This window comes from Ictalurus punctatus, chromosome 11 (genome assembly GCF_001660625.3).
Source record: "Ictalurus punctatus breed USDA103 chromosome 11, Coco_2.0, whole genome shotgun sequence".
Classification (NCBI taxonomy): Eukaryota; Metazoa; Chordata; class Actinopteri; order Siluriformes; family Ictaluridae; genus Ictalurus; species Ictalurus punctatus.
In genome coordinates this window covers 20,551,624-20,576,330 of record NC_030426.2, presented here as the reverse complement: position 1 = coordinate 20,576,330, position 24,707 = coordinate 20,551,624, and the positions used below count along the sequence as shown (strand labels likewise).

At 41.7% G+C, this 24,707-nt stretch overlaps 1 protein-coding gene across 6 annotated transcripts in view; it reads right to left on the bottom strand.

The window, feature by feature from the left end:
- mast2 (microtubule associated serine/threonine kinase 2) overlaps positions 1-24,707 on the bottom strand; it is a 153,001-nt gene that overhangs the window by 3,452 nt on the left and 124,842 nt on the right. For 5 of the 6 annotated variants that reach the window (XM_017479805.3, XM_017479809.3, XM_017479807.3 and 2 more), the window contains 24 exons: positions 22,491-22,566; positions 21,933-21,953; positions 20,346-20,424; positions 18,085-18,239; positions 15,376-15,451; positions 14,025-14,234; positions 11,962-12,063; positions 10,707-10,839; positions 9,883-9,959; positions 9,685-9,788; positions 9,386-9,594; positions 7,291-7,429; positions 6,758-6,890; positions 6,501-6,666; positions 5,075-5,176; positions 4,745-4,867; positions 4,474-4,583; positions 4,090-4,244; positions 3,181-3,464; positions 2,393-2,608; positions 1,727-1,953; positions 1,507-1,629; positions 1,288-1,424; positions 980-1,164 (listed from right to left, as the gene is read on the bottom strand). In XM_017479805.3, the coding sequence (XP_017335294.1) occupies positions 980-1,164; positions 1,288-1,424; positions 1,507-1,629; positions 1,727-1,953; positions 2,393-2,608; positions 3,181-3,464; positions 4,090-4,244; positions 4,474-4,583; positions 4,745-4,867; positions 5,075-5,176; positions 6,501-6,666; positions 6,758-6,890; positions 7,291-7,429; positions 9,386-9,594; positions 9,685-9,788; positions 9,883-9,959; positions 10,707-10,839; positions 11,962-12,063; positions 14,025-14,234; positions 15,376-15,451; positions 18,085-18,239; positions 20,346-20,424; positions 21,933-21,953; positions 22,491-22,566 (3,342 nt within the window). The remainder of the gene's footprint in view (positions 1-979; positions 1,165-1,287; positions 1,425-1,506; positions 1,630-1,726; positions 1,954-2,392; positions 2,609-3,180; positions 3,465-4,089; positions 4,245-4,473; positions 4,584-4,744; positions 4,868-5,074; positions 5,177-6,500; positions 6,667-6,757; positions 6,891-7,290; positions 7,430-9,385; positions 9,595-9,684; positions 9,789-9,882; positions 9,960-10,706; positions 10,840-11,961; positions 12,064-14,024; positions 14,235-15,375; positions 15,452-18,084; positions 18,240-20,345; positions 20,425-21,932; positions 21,954-22,490; positions 22,567-24,707) is intronic. The other variant, XM_017479806.3, reaches the window with a different exon arrangement.

Sequence of the window (24,707 nt, the reverse complement as noted above, 5' to 3'; positions counted from 1 at the left end):
ATGCTGTTTGATGACTCAGTTGGTGTGCATGAGACAGAAAATTACTTATGGAATGCACAAGTGTTACTCAAGTGTCATGTCTGGTGTGAATTGTAGGTTAAAAGTGACACAAAAAAATTTGCTGCTCAATTACAGCGGAATCGTTAACTTTATGACCAGAAGTGCTGCTGACACTAATTACAGTACCACCAAAAAAAAGGACCAACATTTAACAAACGCATAAAGACAAAAGAGCGAGAATATCCTTAACGACTTTTTTTTTAATTACATGGCTTTACAGCTTTAGGAAGCACTTTGTGAGTTCAGAGCATTAATACTTATTAGGAAGAATAAAATGCTCAGATGTGAACAGCAGCACAACCCCAATTCCAAAAAAAGTTGGGACGCTGTGTGAAATGTATATAAAAACCAAATGCGATGATTTGAAATCTTCACAAATATTCACAATAGAACAGAGAAAGCATATCAAATGTTTAAACCGAGTAAATGTACCATTTTAAGGAAAAAAATAAGGTCATTTTGAATTTGATGAGAGATTCATAGTCTTCGTTGAGGATCATTATTCTGAAATTGTTCCAAAATTTGTGGATGCGGTTTTTTGCAGATTGGTGAACCTCTGCCCATCTTTACATCTGAAAGCCTCTCTAAGTCACTTTTTTTTTTTTTTTTTTTTAATACCCAATCATGTTACTGAACTGTTGCCAATTAACCTCCAGCTGTTTATTTTTAGTAACAGTTACTTTTCCAGCCTTTTGTTGCCCCATCCCAACTTTTTTGTGATGTGTTGCGGCCATCAAATTCAGAATGGTACATTTACTCAGTTTAAACATTTGATATGCTTTCTGTGTTCTATTGTGAATAACATATGGGTTTATGAGATTTGCAAATCATTGCATTCTGTTTTTATTTACATTTTACACAGCGTCCCTACTTTTTTGGAACTGGGGTTGTACATAGTGAAGCACGCTGAAAGCTTTACCCGAGTGGGCCGAATCCGGTGTGGAGCGGTATCCCTGCGTTGGGGAGCGAGGGGACATGTGTGTGGGAGATCCAGGCACACTCTCACCCGATGACACAGAACGATTCAGAGATGACAAGCTACGACTGGTGTGCAGGAGAGACGCTTGCTTAGTGATCTTCCGAAATAGGGAGTTCCTCTTCTTACTGTGAGAATTTCCCCAAATGCACAAAACACACACAGTTTCAAGTCAATATAGAGAAAGTATTAAACTATTCCTATTCCCAAACATAAACAGAATGAAAAAAGAAAGATGCCATGAACTTCACCTGTCCTGTCCCTCTCTTGTTTTGGTCTTTTTGTTGCGCCGAGCCATTTTAGACTTGCAGCTGCTTTTACGAGCCGGCCCAACCTTAATGGATGTGTTCTCAAAGGGAGTGGCTGATATAGACACCTTATTTCCACTCTGCATGAAATAAAAGCCGGTTTTAGATTCACCATGCTCGATTTGTAACACGACTTGAGCATGTTTCTGTGTTTGTACGTACCTTGAGAATGAGCTCCACGACCTCGGTGTGAACAAGCCCGTGGACCGTTTCTCCATTAACGTGTGTGATGAGGTCTCCCTCTCTCAGACCTGCTTCATGAGCTGGTCCTCCCTCCTCCACATGCTGGAAAAAAAAAGGTCAGCAGACTCGCTTTAATTATCCAGTTAAAACGGGTTCCAAAAATTCAAAATGATCTCTATTAGAGGTCTAATGAACTCACCCAGACCATATGGTGTACGGTGTAGATATCAGTGTCTCCCATGTAGACACGGATGGCACGCAGCGTGAAGCCATACTTCTTGCCTGCTCGGTGGATAACGATGGCAGGTTTCACGCTGCAAACAGCCGGTGATAGGTCCCTGCTGGGAGACGAGTCCCGAGACGATGGATTGGAGGACAGGGAATGAGGAGACATGGGGCTGGCCAGGGGAGAGGCTCCATGGTGCTCTGGAGCCAAGGAAATTGGTATTAATAAAATATAAAAAATCACTTTTTTTCCACGTTATAACACTTCCTGAAAAGTCACCATAATAAATTGCTTGAGAAATGGAAATTGCTTGAGAAATTTCACTTACATGTGAAATGTCATAACTAGGATGTTCATCTTCCTCTTTTTCGTCAGAGAATCAGGCAGAACTACTGCAGTAACCATTGACCAGTACTCTGACTCAATTTAATCAATTAAAAAAATTTTCAACTAAAAATGAGGCTGATTTTAGGAATTAAGAAGTTGAAGGAAAGACTTGCTTTAAAACATCCGTATAATAAAATGACAAAAATTGAAACCCCACATGTTCTACTACTGTGAGTAAGGAAGAATGTAAGGAAATCACCATTTAAGGCTGAACGTCCTTTCATTCCTTTGGTCACAGAGGCATGCACTCACCTGTAGGAATCATGAGCGACAGCGCAGTGGCCGAGGCTGATTTGATGACCTTGTTGAGTGGCCGTGACGTGTGTTTCTCAGTGTCTCCTGACAGCAGTCTATGGCGAGCTCGACGGACTGCCAGGTCGCTGATGGCTTTGGGAGTGGAATTATCTGCTCCCTCAGTACTGCCGCAGCGAGGAGGTCCTCTATCCACAGAATCGCTACCGCTGCCAGCTGCACACAAGGCACATTACAGACAATAAATGTTAGTCATCCATAGTCAGAAGCTTAACCCATGTGACCTTAAAAGGTGCGTGATTAAATGTTTGAAATCGGTGTTGTAGACAAAAATGTAATCGTGCCAACATAACCATTTCTTTCAACAGAAAACTAACATTGTATTTACAAAAAAATATACTTTTTTAAACTGACGACTCGGTGCGAAATATTCCGAAAAGCTGCCAATAAGAGTCCAGCGTCGGTGTGAACTCCTTTAACACTGTGTAAAAAGCATCTCCGGGAAATTCCTCAAGAAATCGGTTGAGAAAATGCCAAGAATACATTTCTGGAAATTATAGTTGTAAAGGGCGTCTACTGTGAAGATGCTAAAATACTAAATTATTTTGATTTATTTCGGATTTTTTATCACAACATAATTCCCATAGTTCTATTTGTGTTACTCCAGAGATTTGATGACTTAATATTATTCGAAAATGTGGAAAAAATAACAATAAAAATAAAGAATGAGTGTTTCTAAACTTTGGACCGGTAGTGTATATGTAGTGGATTGCAGAGACGGCACTGACGTGTGAGCGTGCCGCGGGTGGCTTGGCTGGAAGTGGAGCCTGGTGTGATGGGAGAATCATCCAGTCGGAGCTCCCTCTCCACTGGGAGTTCTGGGATAGCAGAAGGGAGCTCTTCACTGCGCTGAGCCCTGATTGGAGTCTTCCTGGTGCTCTCCTCCTCGGTGGAGATAGCGAACCGAGGCATTTCAATGATCGCAGAGCAGCAGCGGCGGCGTACTGTTAGAGGGGGGCTGGAGTCGCTCTCAGTGTGTGAAGACTCGGACACTGACAGGCGCTTACGCAGGCTGAAGATAAACATACATGTAAGTTAATAAATAATCCATTCTCAAAATTGGATAACAGAAATATGTATGTAATGAATAAAAAAAAAAATGTAAATAACAATTTTGAATGGTTATAAAGTAGAATACCAAGTACACAAGAAAAAAAAACAGTTACTACAGCTATGCAATCCTTTAAATAGAAAAGGAGTCCAAAGTGCATGACTTGAATTAAATCTGCACGGCACTTTTATGTATTCTTTCCATCAATCTTCCCCAACCAATCCTCAAAATCTGTCCTCCAGTCACCTGATATCTCTTTGTAAATCTCTGGGTTTACAGCTTGCAGGTGCAGCTTTTTAAGCAACAATCTGTTTTTCTTTTTAATCATACGTCTACCTTCAGGTAAAAATAAGCAGTTGGAGACTAATAACCGAACGATTTTTGTTAGCAGGGCAGAAGGATAACAGCAGCATAACAGTGTTCCCTTTTGTGTTAAATTGCTATAATGAAAATTATATTATAGATGATATTTTTAATGTCGTTTAAAGCCTTCATTTTTACATCGCTCTTTCATGTTTTTGATGACCCACAGATACACCATACATTAGTTTATTAATCACAGTAACTACTAAAACAGAGCACGTACATTTCAGGCGATCCCACCATCCAGCTGCGGTCCCGAGACTTGAGGCTGCTGAGACTGTCGAGTCTCTCGGTGCCCTCCTCGCTGAGACTGCGCTTGGTGGGGGGAGGAGTGCGCTTCTCCTCGTGTAGGGACAGACGCTCCATACTGCTGTAAACCTGATCAGGAAACACGAGACGCTGTACACCATGTCTCATTGAACATGTATAGATGCAATACAACGGAGAGGTGTGTGTGTGGTGGTGTTTTTTTTAAGGGATGCACTGGTTCAATATAGAGTGTGTGTATCAGAACATAAAAGCTGGATCAGAGTGAAGTCAGTAGCACATTAGCTCTTCAACGAAGATCATTGCACGTTTGCATTCAGAAACGTGATACGTTTTGTACCTTGTTAAATCGTGGGGAGCAGGAAGAGAACTGGCGGATCTCCAAGCGCTCATCGTCATTGGTATCCTCCTCTTCCTCAGAGTCCACGTGGTGATACCTGTCAGAGCGAGCTATTGAAAAAGGGAGAAATGCATTAAAAACAGACTCAGGCTGTGCCTGTGTGAGACTGACAGATAAAAGCAGTGCACACCCCTCCCCACCACCATTTTTTTTTTTTTTTTACTCCATTCCTGGTGAGAAAAAAAAAAAAGTGGCTTATTTGAAGACTTACTGTCAAAGTAGCTGGTATCCTCCTCAGACTCGAGCTGAGGGATAAACTCAGCTTTCTGCCTCAGGAGACTGTTCCAGTCCAGATCAATGAAGAACCTGTGCTGCTTCACCTCAAACGCACTTCCTGAACAAAGAGAGAGCGAGAGAGCGAGAGAGCGAGAGAGAGAGAGAGTGTAAACAAAAACAGAATCATAAAGAGCTGGAGACTCAAAACAGAATATCAAAACACAACACAAGAACAATGAACAAGACAAGTACACAAGTTTGATTTCACTTTTAGAAAAAAACACTAGCACTTCAGTCGTTGTGTGTGTTATGTACGAGTGCAGACCTGTTCCCAATCGCTCCAGTGGGTTTTGTCGGAGAAGTTTAGAGATGAGGTCTTCAGCGTCTGGAGGAAGAGCTTCGTCCCCCTCAGGCCACACTATCTCATCTGCAGCAAAAAGTCAAACAGGCGACAAATGATACACCTGTGTGATCAGTGTAGAGTACAAACTATCATGAGGACAGTGTTCTGTTCTTATTACAGTTACACTTATATAGTGCTTTTCTAGACACAAAGCGCTTTACACAGATTGGGGGGGGGGGGGGGTCCTCCGCAACCACCACTAGTGTTTAGCATCCACCTGGATGATGCGAAGGCAGCCATAGTGTGCTAGAATGCCCACCACTCACCAGCTATTAGTGGAGAGGAGAGTGAATTCAGCCAATAGCCAATTCAGAGATGGAGATTATGATGATATGATAGAGAAAGCCAGTGGAGGATTTCAGAGGATTTCTCTTTACTAGAATTGTCCTGGGACTTTTAATGACTACAGGACCTCAGTTTAAGGTCTCCTCCGTAAGACGGTGCTGTTTTTACAGTATAGTGTCACCATCTATACTATACTGGGGCATTAGGATCCACAAAGGCCACAGGGTGAGTGCCCCCTGCTGGCCTAAGTAATACCACTTCCAGCAACAATCTTATTTTTCCCAAGGAGGTCTCCCATCCAGGTACTTGCCAGGCTCAACCCTGCTTAGCATCAGTGGGAAACCAGGTGAGAATTGGAGGGAGATATTTCTCTGGCAACCATCTTGTTGCCAATCACCTTGTCCTCAACCATCCTCCTTAATACCATTTCCAAGTGCCCTCAGAGAGTACATACAGGCCTTGTCTTTGTCCCTTCCCCATTCGTTTGTTCTCCATCACCATTACATATCAGTGATTACATATCTCTGATTACATATCAGTCTTCTATTCATGTTTGATTTTCCCCATTCTTACAAATGCAACACGCAAAACATATTCCAGTGCAGAGATTTTTGTAGATATTTGTGTGGTTTCATAAATCGATTTTATTACCTCAGAATTATTATGTGCAGATAAAACATTACTGTTAAAACATGAACTTTCAGGTGACACCGGAAGGTATTCACAGGATGTGTCTTTTCCCAGCGTTTAGCTCATGAGTGCTGCTTTCCATATGTTTATATCATGTCAATTATTTTTCTGCAAAGGTTGTAATATGCCCTTGATTCGTTTTTCTTCATTTCTCTATTCACTTTATCACCCTTTTAAATTTCAGTCCTTGTTCGTATTAGCGTATTAACATGGTAGAGCGTAGAATGTTCACTGTGGTCTTTTTCAGTGTTTTTCCAGATTATCCATCATCTAATGTTCTCATTCGCATACTCGTATCTCCTGGAAAAAAAATACTTGAAAGGGAAGTGTGTAACTTTTCTACAATTGGTGTAATAGTAACTGTGCCACTAACCGCTGATGACTTGTCCAAACAGTTCTTCGGGGGTGTCTCCGAAGAAAGGTGCACAGCCCACCAAAAACTCATACAGGATGACTCCCATGGCCCACCAGTCCACTGGTTTCCCATAACCCTGTCTGAGTATCACCTCCGGGGCGATATATTCAGGTGTACCACACACCTAGCAGGCAAACATGCAGAGCAGGTTTAGGGAATGACCACATGAGAGAAGAGGAATATGGAAACTCACAGACGTATGCAAAAGTCTTTACCTGCTTATCTAAGAACTCACGGGCGTCTTTCTCAATGTGGCCCTCATACAAGTTAGTGGTGAGACTCATAAGGCCAATCTTTGACAGGCCAAAATCTGTCAGTTTGATGTGGCCCATTGAAGTGATTAGAAGACTGAAATAAAATAAATAAATAAATAAAAACACAGTTGATGAGCAGGTGACAAGTGCTCTTCAGAAATTCTTACAATAAACTACAGAGGGAAATTTTGAAGCTTGGGAGCAAATTATTGTCTCTGTGTGTGTGTGTGTTTACATCTCTGTCTGCATGTGCCTCGATCTGTGTCTCTGTGTTTGAGTATCGATCTGTGTGTGTTGCAGTCTCTGTGTATGTGTGTCTCTCTGTCTGTGAGTGTTGGTCTTACAGTTGGTGTGTGTGTTTCTTTGTCCATGTGTATGTGAGTGACAGTCTCTACCTGTGCGTCCTTGTATTTCTCTGTGTGTTCAAGGCTCGGTGTATGTTTGTCTCAGCCTTTGAGTGTTTGTGCATCTGTCTCTGTGTGTGCTGAGCTCACTTGTCAGGTTTGAGGTCACGGTGTACAATTCCATAGTTGTGCAGGTATTCCAGTGCCAGTACGGTTTCAGCAAAGTACATGCGTGCCATATCCACAGGCAGCGCACCGATGTGTTTTAGTAGAGTGGCACAGTCCCCACCTGAACACAATCACACTCAGGCTTTAGTACAGCTTCCGTCAGCGCCTCTGCAAATACCTTTAAAGACTTTGCTGACATTCAGGGATGGACAAATTCATTAAATCACTAATCAATTCATTAGCCAGTGAAAGCTCCAATGTGCCTGCACTGAAATTAACTACCACCAAAAAGCAGAAACTAATGTCACTGAACTTAAAAGTAATATGAGCAAATAGAGAGGTGCAGGGATGACGTCATTTTGTACCGGAACCCGGAAGTTATCATCACACCGGTTCCCTCGACAAAAACCCAATAGGATTTTCCCATAGGCTTTTGGTTTATCACAAAAACATAATCTCTGTGATCAACACAAGTTTACAATACTAACACGTTTTGTGCATCAAGATAATTTTTATAAATGAACACGATTTGTATGAAGTCTGAAGCGTAAATACAATCTACAGAAATAAACAGTTAACCGTACGCTATAAACGAACTACACCACGGTCGCTCGACTTCAACGTCACCATCACCGAGCTTCCCACAACTTTTCCAAACTTTATTTAAAACATTTTCCATAATACGGATTTACTCTGTGGAGGAATCTTCATCCACTTTTTTTGGGAATTGTGCACAGCGCACCTGCACCAGTTTATCTACAAAGTTTTTTCCTGTTCGGCGTGATGACGTTTAATGTCCCCGATAACGTCTGTAGTTCCATTTAGCAACATGTTAGTGTCACGATTTCCCCTCACATAAGCGCTGGAGTGTGCAGCGCGCTCTTTTAGTGACAGTGACTTTGTTTACTTTCTACATGTGCATTTATGATTTCTGTCCTGTCTCCGCCCCTGTATTGTCATTGGCCGTTCCCGTACGCGTCATCATTAGTCTCAGCTGTTTTGTGTTCACTCTTAATTACGTTTGTCGTTTAAACCCCTCGCGTCTCATTGTTCGACGCGAAGTATTGCGCGAGTTTTCTGTGCACCAAGCATTTTATTCATAGTTTCATGTCTCATAGTTTTGATCTTATTCTTGACCTCATTAGATTCTGGTTTAGCCTTGTTTATGCCCGTCTGCTGATCGCCTGACCTTTCGCCTGTTTTTGACCACGCTATTGTCTCACGTTTTGGATTTGCCTGCCTCTCCTCAATAAAGCTCTTATCTGCACTTGCATCCATCCTAAACCCTCATTACGTGACAGTTAGCAACCGCCTTTTTTAATACATGTAAAAGCTTTTTAAAAAATCATGAGTGGGGTTTTACTGGCGTATTTTATGTCGTAGATATAAATATTTTGAGCTTGTGTTCACCACACGCCTTATTTCGGGCTTTTAACCAAAATCCCATTAAAAAAAACCACTGACTTCATGACGATGGAACCTGAAGTACTAAAATGCGAACTCTTTTCCGGGTTTTGCCTTTACAACATGACGTCATCCCTGTGCCGCTCTATTTATGTGCATTAATACAGACTATGGAAAATAAGCGAGTAGTGACCTGCATGAGAATGGAAAAACTGATCGCCTGGAAGAGTAATCTGCTTGTACTGGGTGAGCAAACTGCCCACCCCTGAAATTAGTAAAAATTACAGATAAGAAATATCAAATATGAAAACCCTTTTTTCAAATAGCGCATTTAAGAAGTTCACCATACCAACATGACTATGTGTACAGCTCAAATACTGAAAGCTTTAGTTTAACCTCATGCTATTGACCAAGTGTATAAATGCACCTTCAGATTAGGAATGGTGGTAGCTTAACATCTAAAACGATAGAAAATCAAATTTGAGACACTTAAGGCCTAAAAAATGACCTTTTCAGGACAGAACAGAAGGGCACTGGTAGTAATATTTGTTTTGTAATGTTCCCAACACCAAATATTACATTTGTAAATAAACCTAAGCTGGCTATTTGTTTGACTTGTACATGAGTCAGGCCACTGTTGTGGCCTAAGTGCTAAACTAAAAGTGCTTCTTACCCTCCACATACTCCATGACCATGCAGAGGTGTCTGCGTGTTTCGAAGGAGCAGAAAAAGCTGACGACGAACGGGTTCTCTGCAAAGGTGAGGATGTCCCTCTCCACAAACGCCTGCTGGATCTGGTTCCTCAGAATCAAGTTCTGCTTGTTGATCTTTTTCATGGCGAAACGCTGACGTGTCTCCTTATGTCTCACCAAAAACACAGCCCTGGAATCGAATCCATATTATTAAGTAATTCGAGTCCTCGATGACATTTCGGACCGTTTACACGTGCGTTTATTTCGTACGATGTCTTACCCGTAAGCTCCGTTACTGATGAGTTTGATGGTTTCAAAGTCCTCTTCTCTTGGTGTTTTGGTCTTAGGCTGTGGCTGAGCTGGCTGTACAGTAGCACCTCGACTCTGAACAGAAACAAATCGCAGTCCACGTGAGTATCAGACCCATAAATCGATGCTCTTTAGTTCACGTCTGTCATTAAACTAGTGCTTGGCTTACCTCAGAGGAGTCGAGGCAGCATTCAGTCTCCGGTGTTTCTGAGTTTCCACTGTCGTAACTGGTCAGCTGGGCCATTTCTAAACAGAGGACAAGAAGCGATAGCTGAAACGACTTGTCATTCTGCTACTATATAGTTCAGAGCTAGCATTAAAGAAAAGCAGATGAGACTTTATCACAGTATAACACCGTAGGTCTCATAATATTCTAATACTGTCTTAGGCTGTATTCACACTATGTATTTTTGTACGCATGTAAATATTAGTCTTTTTCTCCTCAATATACATTCTGAGTATGCAAGCACTAGGCTGTGTGTTTATGTATATACACACATATACAAGACGCTGCTTTCTTTACTGACATACAAACATTTTTCTGTAACATTTCATTTTGTGCTGGAAAACTAATCTTTGGGAATCTAAAATGTTTTTATACTGACTCGCTAATGTAGAAGTCTTAAAAAAAAAAAAAAAATCTTTAACGACATTTGTACTTAAAAAAAAAAAAAAAAAAAAAAAAAAAGTGGGTGGGGAGGGGGTTTACTAAAACTTTTGCCAGTAATGCATGTCTAAAAGTTCGTCCATTTATTAACACTGCAAGGAAACTTGCTCGCTTCGCATAGCTATAAATATGCAACGGAGGCCGAGGTAAAAGTTACACCTAGTGTGATCGGGACCTTAGTGTTTTTCTTTGCTAGGATTCAGCTAGAGAATCCTATTAACACCTCTGTTAATGAACGCAACAAATACTAAAGACATTAAAAGTACCAAAATCAGCGTGCTAAAACAATACAGGGACGTGTTTTCAAAACAGGAAATCGGCTCTACCCTCCAAGGGGTCTCTAGTAAGGCCCAGCTGACTGATGATGTAACGAGGGATGTCTGTTTTGATTCCCTGGCCTTCTTTTGCATGGCCTTCTGCAGCTTCCAGCAGGTGATAGAACTCCTCAGGATCAAACTCCTACAACACAGGAAAGAGAGACAGAAATCAAGTGAGAACATTTCTAACAAAGAGTGAAGCACTTTCAGAACATAGTGGCATTCGTTGCAGGAGGAAATTTCTCTCCACATAAAGACACACAGTAGAGAGCTCTAACGTCATTTTTTCTATCTATTCCACCAGAGTAATAAATCAATAATAAGTAGTGATCCTTTTAAATTGTTCCACTCGCATCTGCCTTTTTTGTAAGATTAACTTACAGAAAAGTCTCCCACCATCATTATCCATGGCTGCAGAAGGCTACATGAGGAACACGGCTAGAACAGTCAGCGTGTTAAAACTGTCAGCAGTCACAAAAGCAACGGTCGTACCTCTAGTAAGACATTACATTGCTTCATTATACCATGCAGCTGCACTATTCCCACCTATTATCAGAGACACAGAGATGTTTACGACACACAGACCATCTTTTTTTTTTTTTTTTAACCATCAGAACAACATTATGTTTGGTTTGTCCATTTGGAACTTTCTGGAAATCTTTAATAGTGTGTGTTTTCCAAAATGACACATTTAATTACTTATGTCCAAATCAGTAAGCACGCTCTATTTCAGTAAGCATGTAATCAATCAAAACCTTTCCTCACGATATCAACGACAGGCGACGAAGAGAAAAATCTCTGCTCGTTTTAATGTTCGCCTTGGTCTCAGGATTAAATCATGAACAGCTGCATAAAGAAAAAGTCATTTTAAATACGCTGTCACACTCGGTACTACGTCTGATCTGTCTTGCGAGCACGACCATGGAGCCTACAGCATGTGTGTGTTTATCATACTAGTATTATTGTACAGTCGTGTATGAGTGATGTGTAACGACGAAGCAATGCAAACACATGGGCATGATCAGAAATAAGCTTTTTTATAAATGATCAGCGAGTGTCTGTACACTCGATCATTCCAGACCCACAGGGAGAGAACATTCTGGCAAATAGCTAATGCCTAAGGAGGAGTCTTTTAGGATTGATAGGCTCACAGTGGTTTAGTCAGGCTGCAGCTGATTCTTCTGCTTCGTTAACTGCTGAAAACAGCACGAAGAATAACAGTAAGGTTAATAAAGCATCAGGAAGACCGAACATAGCTTTTTACCAGACACTCCAGCAGCCGGGCGGGCCGAGCGATGACGATCATCAGCCTCTTAATGAGCTGGGTGACGAAGGTCACCTCCACACTCTCCGAACGCTCATGAGCCTAAGAACGATAAAAAAATTTTTTTTTTTTAAATTTAAAAAGTGAACAGAAAAAATCACTTCATAAGCTCCTTTTACTTCCATTGAGGAGACTGGAATTAATGAACACGTTTGGAAAAATGTACACATATCTCACAAGACATGACGATACAACATTTCTGGATTCAATCAATTCTTTAGAAATGACTGGAAAAGTGCTTTTGTAATAACCACAAAAAGGTACGATGTGTGTGAATTCCGAGAAATAAATTAAATAAAATGAAATGAGTGAGTGAGGAGTGATGGAAAAGGGAATAGTGAGTTGATGAAATGGCACAGAGGGATGTGTAATAGAGTCTGGCTGGTTAATAAACACTGGCTGGACTCAGGCTAATAGAGCTGTCTACAGCGGACAACACTCTTCCCTCCGGGGGATTTCTAATCATCCCCTGAATAATTTATACAGGTAATGAAACCTGCATCGAAACGCACACACACACACACACACACACACACACACACACACACACACACACACACAGAACGGTTTAACCAATAGATATTCTAGACAGAGTTCACCACAGGACACAGGGAAGGAGAGAAAGAGATTTGAAAGACTGGAAATCTGCCCTAGGGTGTATGAGGTCAGGAGCACATTCTCTGGATTCATCAGAGGCCAGGCATCACGGAGACAGGTCAGTGGAACGACTAGATTGGTTCCTGTGGTTTCTAATGATGACGCTGTTGGAAACTGAACTATAGCAATCGGTAGCGATTGGTCATTTAGAAAGAGATAGCTGTCTTGGGTCACCCTGACTACGACCTTTACTACCTCCTGAACGAAAGACAAGACAATGGAAAAATAAAAAGCCTGGACATCAATTCAGTCAGACCGACACTTCTGTTAAAAAAAAAAAAAAAAAAAAAAAAAAAAGAAAAAAAAAAAAAAAAGAAAAAGAAAGAAAGAAGTTAAGTGAAATATTCCAACCAAACGATACTCTAGTATGCAAAAACCAAACCCAAAACAAACCACGTCAAGTCAATCCTCAGAAACGAACCACCCAGACAACCCGACCCTCCAGATTCCAGCAGACGCCATGCATCCATTCCACAAATCCACTCAGAGAGAACATCAGCACCGGACTCAACTGTAAGCTCCTTGCTGTACTGACGTATTCTCCATACCCTTCGCTCCAAAACGCGCTGAAGGAGCTCTTCTTCCTCGAGTCTCCTCTGCCACGAAACGCGTGCCATCCTCACACTGAGAAGGAGCTCGAGTGCACGTTCCTGTGCACACCTGCTCGAGAAACGATTCACACCGCAGCCTACCCCACCTGTCACTCTGGTTCACCCCAACCTAAACACGCCAATTAGCCTGAGCTAGGTGATGTCATCCTCGCTCGCCTTCACCCCACAACAGAGCGCCTAGGGGGGTGTGCGTGTGTGTGTTAGCATTCCGCTGCTTTGAGATCAGCGCAACACAGCCACCACTGATACGTTGGTCAGAAATGACCAACCAAAAGAGCAGATAGTCTGACCAGATCTCTCCTACTCCTCCTCCTCCTCCTCTCAGCCTCTCTCTCTTTCTCCATCACTGTACCCCGCCTTTCAGTTGTTTAGGAGAGTCATCCGTCACCAGCGGTGGTTACTGAAGTGTGAAATTAAAATCAGGGAGGTGCTTCCCCCATTCCTAACCATACGCACAACACATATATACATACAGTGACACACAATTACACACACACACACACAATGTGGATCTGAATAGGACCATTGGGAGCGATAAAGCTAGTTAAAGCCTCCATGATTCCATCACTGAGATAATCAAGACATCAGCAGTGTGTCACATGATGAACGCATGACAGGTGACCACCTGTGCTGGCAGTACTGCATGTCCGTGACGCTTTCTGTGGTAAAGCCCGACAGAAATGTCGTACTTACGATAATTAAACCTGGCCACACATCGTACCCATCGATACTCACATCCTGCAGCAGTTTCTCCAGGTTCTCCTGCAGCTCATAGAAGTAGCGGGAGGTGATTAAGCCCTCTCGTGATTTCTCCAGGCAGTCTCGGGACAGCTCGATCACCTGGTGGTGGATGAAGCTCAAGACACCGTCGGCCAGATGCATGACCTTCTCTGGCGCCGAGGAGGACAGGAACTCGGCCAGACGCTCCTCCATCTGAGCCGTGGCCTGTAGGAACGGGACACACACACGAGATTTGCACTTTAGTCAGTATGGTCCAGGTAGAGTTTGCTTTTTTTTGTTTTTTTAAATTAGGCACACACAAACAATGCGACCTATGCTGCGCATCATTTCTAACTTGACCACAGGAAACAAAAATGTAGAACTTGACTTTGAACACAGTGAGTGCACTGTTGTGTGCTACGTTAAAATTCCGTTTGTTTTAGATCAGTATATCCCGCCGGTAATTCTAGGGAGTTATCCATCAAGGTAGAGGGCGGCTGTATAAATAGGGCTGGGCGATATTATCAATATATCATCGATATCACGATAAATGATTACGCAATACACTTTTCTGAGATATCGTTGGTATGGTGATGTATTTTTAAAAGGTTTTAGTAATTACAAATGAATTGGTACTGAATGGACGCTGTTGATTTGGCTTAATCTTCTTCGTCATCATTAAAGACTCGTCAAACTCGGTTGAACAGATTCTTGTTTATTTTACTACTGTTTTACAGACAGTTTGTTAGATAAATTATATATCATGATCTTGTATCATGGTATGATATATATATATTTTGTCGTATTGCCCAGCCCTATGCATAACTGTCTAAACACGGCTTCGTAACCCCTAACGTCATAACTTTATAACAGATACCATGGCATTTATATCTCACAATGATTCGGTTTAGACAATGCAGCAAAAATCGCGCTCAATCCGATACAACTACACACAGGTCTTCGACACTGTGTCAAATTCCAACAGCCACAGTGCAGTCGGTGGGATCACGGCCTCTAACCTGCGCACATTCCTCTCCGGTTTGAGCTACTTCATTCAAGGGCTCATTAGGGCTATAAACTTGCGATGAATTTACCGTAAATTATGCAAAACCCTCCTGTCATACCCCATTAATATTTATTAATCTCGGTTAGTACACAGATAATCTCAGCGATGACTGCTATAAAATCAATGTGATGGTAATCTGTTTTAATCCATAGAAATTTCAGAAACAAGGAGTTTACCCAATTCCTGCGCGTGTTGGAATGTGTGCGTTTCTTATTCCGATTAAATTAGGCTGCATTGACATTTGAATCGAGTTATTAGACTTTAATATTAAATCACTGTCATTCTCTAGATGTGGCTCACCTTTGGGAAACGCTCTTTGTAAACATGGTTCATCATGACAATCTCATGGTCGAAGGATATGGGAGAGCGCCCAGGGCTAAACGTTAGGGGGGGGGGGGGGGGGGGGGGGGACAAAAAACAACAACAACAACAACAACAACAAAAAAAGACAGATTAAAATCTGTTTATTCAAAACATGTGAACAAGAAATGACAGTAAATATGCAGTGCTATATATTGCTCCTAAAAAGGAAAACATTTCTACAAAGGCAGTTTGGAGGTTGGTAGTGTGGATGTGAATGGGTGTAGGTGTGTGTTTCTGTTTGCAGTGTGTGCTAATGGGGGCTGGGGTGGGGGGGCTCTGTATGAGTCACACTAGTGAGCGGAGAGAAATCGGTCATGTGACTGTGTGGATGAGGTCATGCTTTTAGTCATCCATCGACAGCTTGCCTAGACTATTAGAAAGCCTAATTGAATGAGAACACACTCAAACTGGCATATTAGGTCAACCTCAGGGGTGCAGTTTCTCACAGCGCCAGTGCAATAACCGTCAACAGGTGTGTCCTAACGTCAGGAATGTCTACATGAAAAATATCTCAATAAGAGAACTGCAATCAAACTGAGGCTGCAGTAAGGAAAGGTTAGCTCTGACAGAGTGATTGATAGCCCAAGGACGCTGCATTAACAATCATAGCGAGTGCATTTCAGCTCCTGACAGAGTGTGTGTGTTTGTGTGTGTGTGTGTGTGTGTGTGTGTGTGTGTGTGTGTGTGTGTCTAAAAGGCAAAATGAAAGCGTCAGAGTGATTTTTGCCTTTATTAAATAAAACCCAGAGTGGCAGATGGATCAATGTGCTGCTGCTGTGCTGGAAAAGCGTCCCGCGTTTAGACCGATAATAATGAGGTCGTGTAATGATTTCATTTATTTATTTTTCAATTCTAATCAAAGCCGAAAAAAACCTTGCTATTAGAAATTTCACTCTAACTTGAAAAGTTATAATTATAGGAAAAGTCTGTTTTTTGTCAATTAGATCGTGTGCCAATGAAAACAGGATCTTTGTTCTGCATTGTGTACGCTGTTTGAGTGAGAGAGAGAGAGAGAGAGAGAGAGAGAGAAAGAGAGAGAGAGAGAGAGAGAGACAGAGAGAGCGCGTGCGAGAGAGAGAGAAAAAGAGCGAAAGAGCAAGAGAAAGATCCAGTATATACTATGAGAAATACCTCTGTAGAGAGTCCAATTAAATGGAGCATGTGTATTGTTAGTTACCATGACAAACAGGTGGTTCTGAGAGCACAGAAACCAGTGTGTGTGTGTCATGGGTCTACTTTATATATACACACCCCACAAAGACACAGAGGTGCGCACACACACACACACACCTTCAGTTTAAAAAATGTTATCAAATGTATTTGGAAATATTTCCTTTTTCTGTTTTTAAAATCTTCTTTTTAAAAGTAAGTTTAACATACATTTAAAAAACAAAAACAACAAAACACATACACCCCCCTATACATGGACAAGGCAGGTCATAAAATAAGCCAGTAAAATAAGACCTAGCTGAATGCATTTGTCAGAATGAGACTGGGCCAAAACAACTGCGCACTTTTGAGGCTTCTCAAGTTACACTGTTTTGCTACAGACAGGTCAGATCTCATTTCTATGTCAGTGCTGTGATTAAAATTTTTGTTCTGTTTTCTAAAAATCCATGTGGCAGCCCTACAGACACGACACCCCCCCCCCCACAGGCACACACAGCTCAGGTGAGTAATAAGGGGTATAATGAAACGGAAAATTGACCACGAGCACCGTTTCAGCCGGCCGATTCAGATACAAATCTAAATGATGTGTCTGAGCTGATCATTGTTCAGTCGAATAAAACTGTTCGTCTCTACACCTTATTCCTCAAGTGTCAGGAAAAAACCTACCTTGTGCAGTATGAAAAATTCACGTCGCACATATTTTTGTTCCATCTGACTGGCTACTAATTCCCTGGGAAAGCTAGGTTAGGGAGGAAGTGGGAATGTGACGGCTATCTTTTCACCAATTCCGGAAACATCCAGGAAAACTACTCTAAAAAAAAAAACAGGTATGACGTATCCATGATGGATGATGGCATCAATGTTGAGCTCATTAATGTAAGTGAATGACTGCGCGCGTGTGTGTGTGTGTGTGTGTGTGAGAGAGAAAGTATCTCAGCTATAGGAGACATACAGCCTGAAGTGCTGAAAAACAGAAAAGAAGCACCACTGTACCAATTCACTCGACAGAGGAAGGTCATAAAATTAGCATATGATTGCCTCATTTCCCTGCCTCTAATTAAGCAGGAGAGATTTTACCGATGATGGAGAGTTCTGGAAAGACATAATGGGTAAAATGCGTTAATAGCTAGTCTAGTGCGCTCATTTGATATTTATGGATATAATAATCCTGATCTACAGAACCCCCACTGGGGGAGTCTCGCTAGAGCAGCGGGGACGGCCGCGGTTTTCCTGAATAAATCATTTTAACCAAAAAGAGGGAGTAGTGGGGTGGAGTGAGAGATGAGGGTTTAGAAAGAAAGAAGCCTTGAGTAATGATGGGAGAGAAAAGAAGAGAAGGAGAATGAAGAGTGAGATGTGTCGGTTTAGTGTTTTGGCCTTTAGGTGTGACTGAGAGCAGGGGGCAAAAAAAAAAGGTATTATGGAGATGTGCTTGAGTGGGTAAATGAGTGTGTGTGTGTGTGTGTGTGTGTGTACCTGAGGCTGCGGGAGCGCGGCCGCATGGCTGGCGATCTCCTGCCCTCTTCGTCAGTGATGCTCTCGGAGCTGAAGTGCTTGGTGAGAAAGTGCAGCTCGTCTGCGGTGGGCTGGAAGGGCAGCTGGTGCAGCTTCTCCTGGGATGAACATGATGACTATGAGAAGCAGAGAGGGAGGGATTACAAAGGCAGAAGGCACGGCACGGTCAAGCTGCGGCGACGGTCAAACGAGTGGCTGAGAAATTTGACCGTAGGCTTATATACCGCTTTTTTTTTTTTAATCTTAGCGGTTTTACAAAGCGCTTTACACTGTGTCTCATTCACCCATTCACACACACACACACACCCCAACGGTAGCAAAAATGCCACGCAAGGCACCAGTCTGCCATCGGGGGCAACGTGGGGTTCAGCGTCTTGCCCAAGGACACTTCGGAATGTGGAGTCACGTGGGCCGGGAATGGAACCGCCGACCCTACGATTAGTGCACGTTAACGTTCAACTTAACCCGGAAGCCGTAACTCTGGATTTCATGGACGCCTTTAGTTAAGAGCAAGCTAGCCAGATTATGTTCTGTTAGTCCATGACGTAATGACCTCCTCAAAACAGCTAATATAGTCAACGTTATAGATTTAACCAAATAACGTCTGTAAATAACACTATAATTCATGTATTCACTGCTGACAGTCATCCTGACAGTGTATATGCTGAGCTCAGGGCTGAGGACACCGTCACGACTTCCTGAACAGGAAGTCCAAATCGATGGGGGCGTTTCCTTTAGTTTTTCCGAGTCACAAGTCAGAAAATTGAGTTACAAGCCTTAGTTGATACGCAGAAAGCGCCTCTAGGCCACTCCGCACTACGAGAGATGCAGAATGAATTATTATTCTTTATTTTAATTTATTTTATCAGTGAGCTGGCTTTATCAGTTTGAACACGCCATGAATCTGCACAAGTATGACGATCTCTGGATGTATCGTAGAGATGTGAGTAAATATAAGTACCATAAGTAGTACAAGTACATATAAGTAGCCGTTCTGCATGTTTTCCATCAAACACTGTATATTCATGCTGTCCTTCTTTTTTTTTTTTTAAAACGGAAAACTACTTGAATTAATAAAATTGCAATCGCACAAAATTGTTTTGCACGGTCTTTATCAGTGATGTTTGTTGGTAAATGAGACCGTTTAGCTGTACTCGTGCTCGACGCACGTGAATCGAAGGGGGCTTTGGCTGAATGCGCGTCGTGATGACGTCACGTGACGCGTCTCGACCCGAATCTGCGGAAATCCGCCGGTAATTTTGAAAAATTGCGAGCTCGTCTGAACATAGCCGAGTTTGCGTTTATGTCTGTGAAATCCTGGCGGAACTGACAGACCTAAGCCAGAGTATTTTTAAAACGTGTTTATACACGTATACATCCGGTTTAAAGCTAGGCAGCCGGCACACGGAAGGAAAACGATGGGATTTCCCATCATATGTCCAGGCAATCTAGATGGCAAAACCATACGGCAGATTGAGATTTTTTATTTTTTAAACCTCACCTATGAGCTAGTTCTCCCCCATTGCACAACATCCATCAAATCTGAGAGAGTAAGGACTGACATGCAATTCCTCCAAGATAAGAAGTGCCACTGGTTCTTTTTGAACTGTTGCTCATGATGTGACACAGGTCAGCTTAGTGCACCTGACAGAAAGCACTAACAACCCCGTTTTATACACAAGTGGCCGAGTGCGAATGACGGGGGAGAAAGGAACGGCACGCGGTCCATCCAAAACCATTAAACTCATCATCTGTCAACGACAGGGTGAATGATTTAACCCAGATGGAGAAATTCCATCTAATAGACTCGTGCGTGAGATATTTTAATTGGTTTTAGTTTGTACATGTGAAATATTTAGACGTCATGTGTTTAAATGGTGGGCTATTCTCCGGTAAAGCTCGGGTAGGGGGGTGGGGGCTAGGGGAGTTCAAGGATAGATAGACGGCTGAGCGGGACTGATGTGGTTTGAGAATTGAGCAGTCTAGCAATCAGAGCTCCTTTGAAGAAGATTCATCGATACAAGCCAGCGCTGCTTCATCAGGCTAAAGAAAGCTGTTTCAAAGCAGCAGGTTATCACACCGCAATCAATGAAATACACCTTGAGGTAAAGGACTGCAAATCAAATGCAACACTGATGCTTTTGACTAAGGGCTATTTACAGGCATGCGGCACACAAACTTTCTCTCACACACACACACGCACACACACGAGCTGTACTTACCGAGACCGTTGAGCTGGGAGTGTTGGTCCCGTACCCCGAAGAGGGCAGTGAGGCAAGAGACCAGCGCCGGCCATCCGTCCTACGTTAACACAATCAAACGGCGATGATAAACTGACCGTGATATAAATAACTATATACGCTTATTTTAATCCTTGAGAACTGAACGACAATCAGTCAGCTGACTAGACACCAGACATCAGAAATCTGAAGCAGACTTCAGTTAAAGCAAAACCAAACAAACAGGCTAGGTTTTATGGTTCCATTATTTTAGTGCAAGCAAGGCAAAAGCATTTTATTTAAAAAATATATATATATACACATATATATATATATATATATATATATATATATATATATATATATATATATATATATATATATATATATATATATATATATAATTTTTTTTTTTAAAGAACGTGTGCTGCAAACAGGATACACGTGACAGAGTGATGGAAACATTAACATGGAACACAATGAAGCACAAACACACACATACGCAATGACAGTTATGCAGATAGTCAGACAGCTGACGATGACCTAACGTCCTCAGTAAGCAGACAAGCTGTTGAAAAGCAGGAGAATGGATGGACGGGGCTTGATTCGTAATGAAAAGAATACTCAGACAATGCATTTCAGTCATTTTGATACAAAATCAGAGACACATTTAGGCCAAAATTCTACTTTAATCCTAAATGCAATGGGAAGCAGTGGGTTTCCGTTCCCACAGGAGAGTCGGACTTGTCTTTTTTTTATTTTTAGGTATTTGACACGGATGGAATAAAGTATCGGTGTACTTTACTCAAATTACCAAGACATGTCAGTATAGTAGTAAGTACTACGGCCAAAATTTACGTAATGATCATCACAGTATAATGTGATCTTCAATTCCGCAAGGGCCATATTTACTGACTGGTATGTTTGGTATTACTGGTCCCCTAATGCACAAAAATAAACTGAAACTCACATTTATGTTAATCTTTAAATCCAAATTTTGTTAAATATGCAAAATACAAAACAAACCCCCCACTATAACAATGAATGAAATCTGCTTTATTCATATTTTAATTATTTAAAAAAAAAAAAAAAATAGCTTGTTGTGATTTACAAACTACAATTTGTCCAAACTTGTTCTGTTTAAAAAAAAACCATGTTATCTGTTTCTTAAGTCTTTCGCTCTAAAAGGGGAATAAAAACCATATAAGAGCAGTGATGATGGACTGGACCAGCAGTGTACCAGTTGATTTGCAGTAGGAATATGGTGCATGGAAGTGTGATCAAACTAGTGAGCTAATATATTAACATAAAGCTTGTATTTCCTCATTTCTACTAAATGTAAATGTAAAGCCAATGAATCCTGACAGCGATTCACACTGGAATTATTATTACTACTACTACTACATTTGGGCAGCCAATCACAGATTTGATCAATAGTTATAGTGTGTCCCGAAGTAAAAACAATGCAGCTCGATCAGGAGTGCAATTCAGATGGTCTGACTTCCTGGCTTAATGAAATGAAGTGCAATGGCATGTTGAGCGCTGACGGTGATGATGGAAACAGACACACAGAGTGATAGGAAACAGTACCTGTCAGCCCTGTGCCCGTGACTGTGTGGGAAAGAGGACAGGATTAACACGAGTGTGTGCTTGTGTGAGCACATATAAAAGTAATGCTTTATAATTTTTTACACAACAACACACGCGCACACCAATTATTCCACATTGAAACTCATTTCAACTTCCAGGTCAGTACCACCACTATCCATTAGATGGCACTGTTGATCTACTGCCTTGCTGCAGAACGCGGTTTTGCATTTTAACTGTCGCCGTTTTTAAACGATTCCTTTTCCTCTCCATGAGATCACCCTTTCCGTCTTGCCCTCTTTCCAAGTGTTAATTCGTTATCATCTCGTCTGCAGCTTAGAACAGATTCACTCATTAACTCGCGCCTCGTCATTCTTCAAAGCTACACAGACAGATGAGAAATATTACTAAATAATTACAAGAGGCTGATTAACGAGCGGCAGACGAGACACAAAGACCGCCGGTTAACGTCGAACGGCACGAGGTGAAGGAGTGTCATTTCTCTGCAAGGTGATGGTGTGAAGGTGTGCAGAGATATCGTGAGCCGAGTGTGGCACTCACCTGCGGGCGGGCACGAAGGAGAAGTGGGCTGCAGTGTTGGGGGAGAAATTGCGTGGGCTGTCCAATGGGCTGCTCCCTACAAACGACAGACAGAAACAATGACTATTTCAAAGAACTACCTTCAACGAACGTGAAGCACTTTCATTCAATCAGGTTCACAAAATCGATTCAAAAAGTTTCTCCTCCTACTTCACAGTAGGCCTGATCCCTTTATTATATTCACCTCCTTTCTTACTTTGCTCATTTACCAGATGTACAACCTCTCCATCACTCTACATGTTTACCAAGTTTACCTTTTAAAACTACAAAGTTTTTGAGCCATCATTTTTTGTGCATGTGTGTGTTTTTAGTTCCTGACTGAACATCCATTTAAAAATAAATTACAAGGTAAAGTGGAAGGGACAACTAATCCCTCTATTGATGAAGGCCTCACATGGGGAGAGAGAGAGAGAGAAAAAAAATGAAGCTTTTTTTCATCATTTGTAGAAGAAAGCATCTCTTGCTATCGATTTGCTCTTCGCTCTCAGGCAAAAAAAGCTTTGGAGAACACTGTTCAAAGACGAACTATATTGGCTATAAATCTCCAGCCTTCTAAAACCCATGCCCGGTTTTTATCGTCGGATTCGTAAAAGAAAAACCCAAAGCCAGACTTCAGCCTGTGGAAAAGCCTTAATACTCGGGCATCATTAATCAACCCGGTCAATCCGGGCCGTGTGTGCTCCAATACCCGACACTGAGGTCACACCCCCCTGCATTAATTATGCATTTACCAACCGGCCAAGGCTGGAATCTTTAATATTAATGAGAGCGTATTTCTTTGTCGGGAACAGCTGGGCATGCACAGAGCGTGCATCCTTAAAAATGAACCGTTTCACACAGGGACTATTAGAAAAGGCAGGAGATAACTCGTGCTCCACGGCATGGGTATCAGAGCGGACTTATTTCCTCCCCAAAATGTAGAACAAACCGTAAGATCGGGAGACATAAGCGTACAAGCTGCTAGAAAGGAACCTGGATGATCAATCGTGTGCGACAGCAGATTTCTCAAGCATTAAATAAATAAATAAATAAATAAAATAAAAAAATGCACAGGCATCGGATTCCCGAGCTCAGCGCCGTTTCTTCTGCGGTCTTAGACTAAATGAACGTGTCCCACACCGGGTGATAATGGGACACCCTCGTTCTTCACTGCGCACGATATTTCTGTCTCTATTCAACATCAAGGTCAATGAAGATGAGTCCAGGATTAAGACTAACGTGTTTGGACGAGGATCGTTACTTTCATCATGAGCCACAGCACACTCCTGAATTATTGGCACCCTTAAATGACTGTATAAAATAGTCCTGATTTAGCGTTTCCCGCTGATACAGCTTCAGACCTACTCGCCTTTCTTCTTCAACTCATCATTCCTCCCAACGAAAGTACTGGCACCGCTAAACAATATCTAAAATGACCGGTCTCCAGAAACTCTACGTCATGTAAAATCCCTGTGACATCTATCGCAACTGGAAAACCCTTTCAATAAAATAACATTTACAATTAAAGCTCATGATAAATTGTTTTTTTTTTTTTTTGTTTTTTTTTTAAATTTGACCAAGTCCATGTCAACCTATTTGCATATTGAGCTTTTTACTACTACTACTACTTTACTTCTTACTAAGGTTTCTGAATTTCATTTGCTTTGTTTTTTTTCTAGAAGGCTCGAGTTGGAAGGAACTAAAATTCGTTAATAAAATAAATACTTCTAAAGTCGACTAAAACTTCGTCCCTGCTCACTCGAATTCTCAGCACGAGTTCTTTACCTGAGTGCGAGTTACACCTTTTAATGTCGAATGTTATGCACGGACATAAAGAATTGCCCTACCTCACTTTCTTTTTTTAAACTGTTAAAGGAATGAGAATGATCAACGTGCACAACGATTGAGATAAATCATAATCTACCCCATGTACTGTAAAAATGAAGGCAAGTTACATTTTTAGGAATTTAATTAACACATTTTTATAATACTTAAATTATAATGTAAAGCCAGTACAAGATTGTATTGGCTCTGTCAATCAATGTATGATCTGACATGCCCATACAGTTCTGATCAGGCGGGCAACAGGATATTTTTCGTTCAGCTGTTTGGATCTTTTATTATTAGAAGGATGTCAATAATTCTGGAGTTCACTGTTTACAAAAGCAAAAAAAAAAAAGGGGGGGGGGGGTTTATACA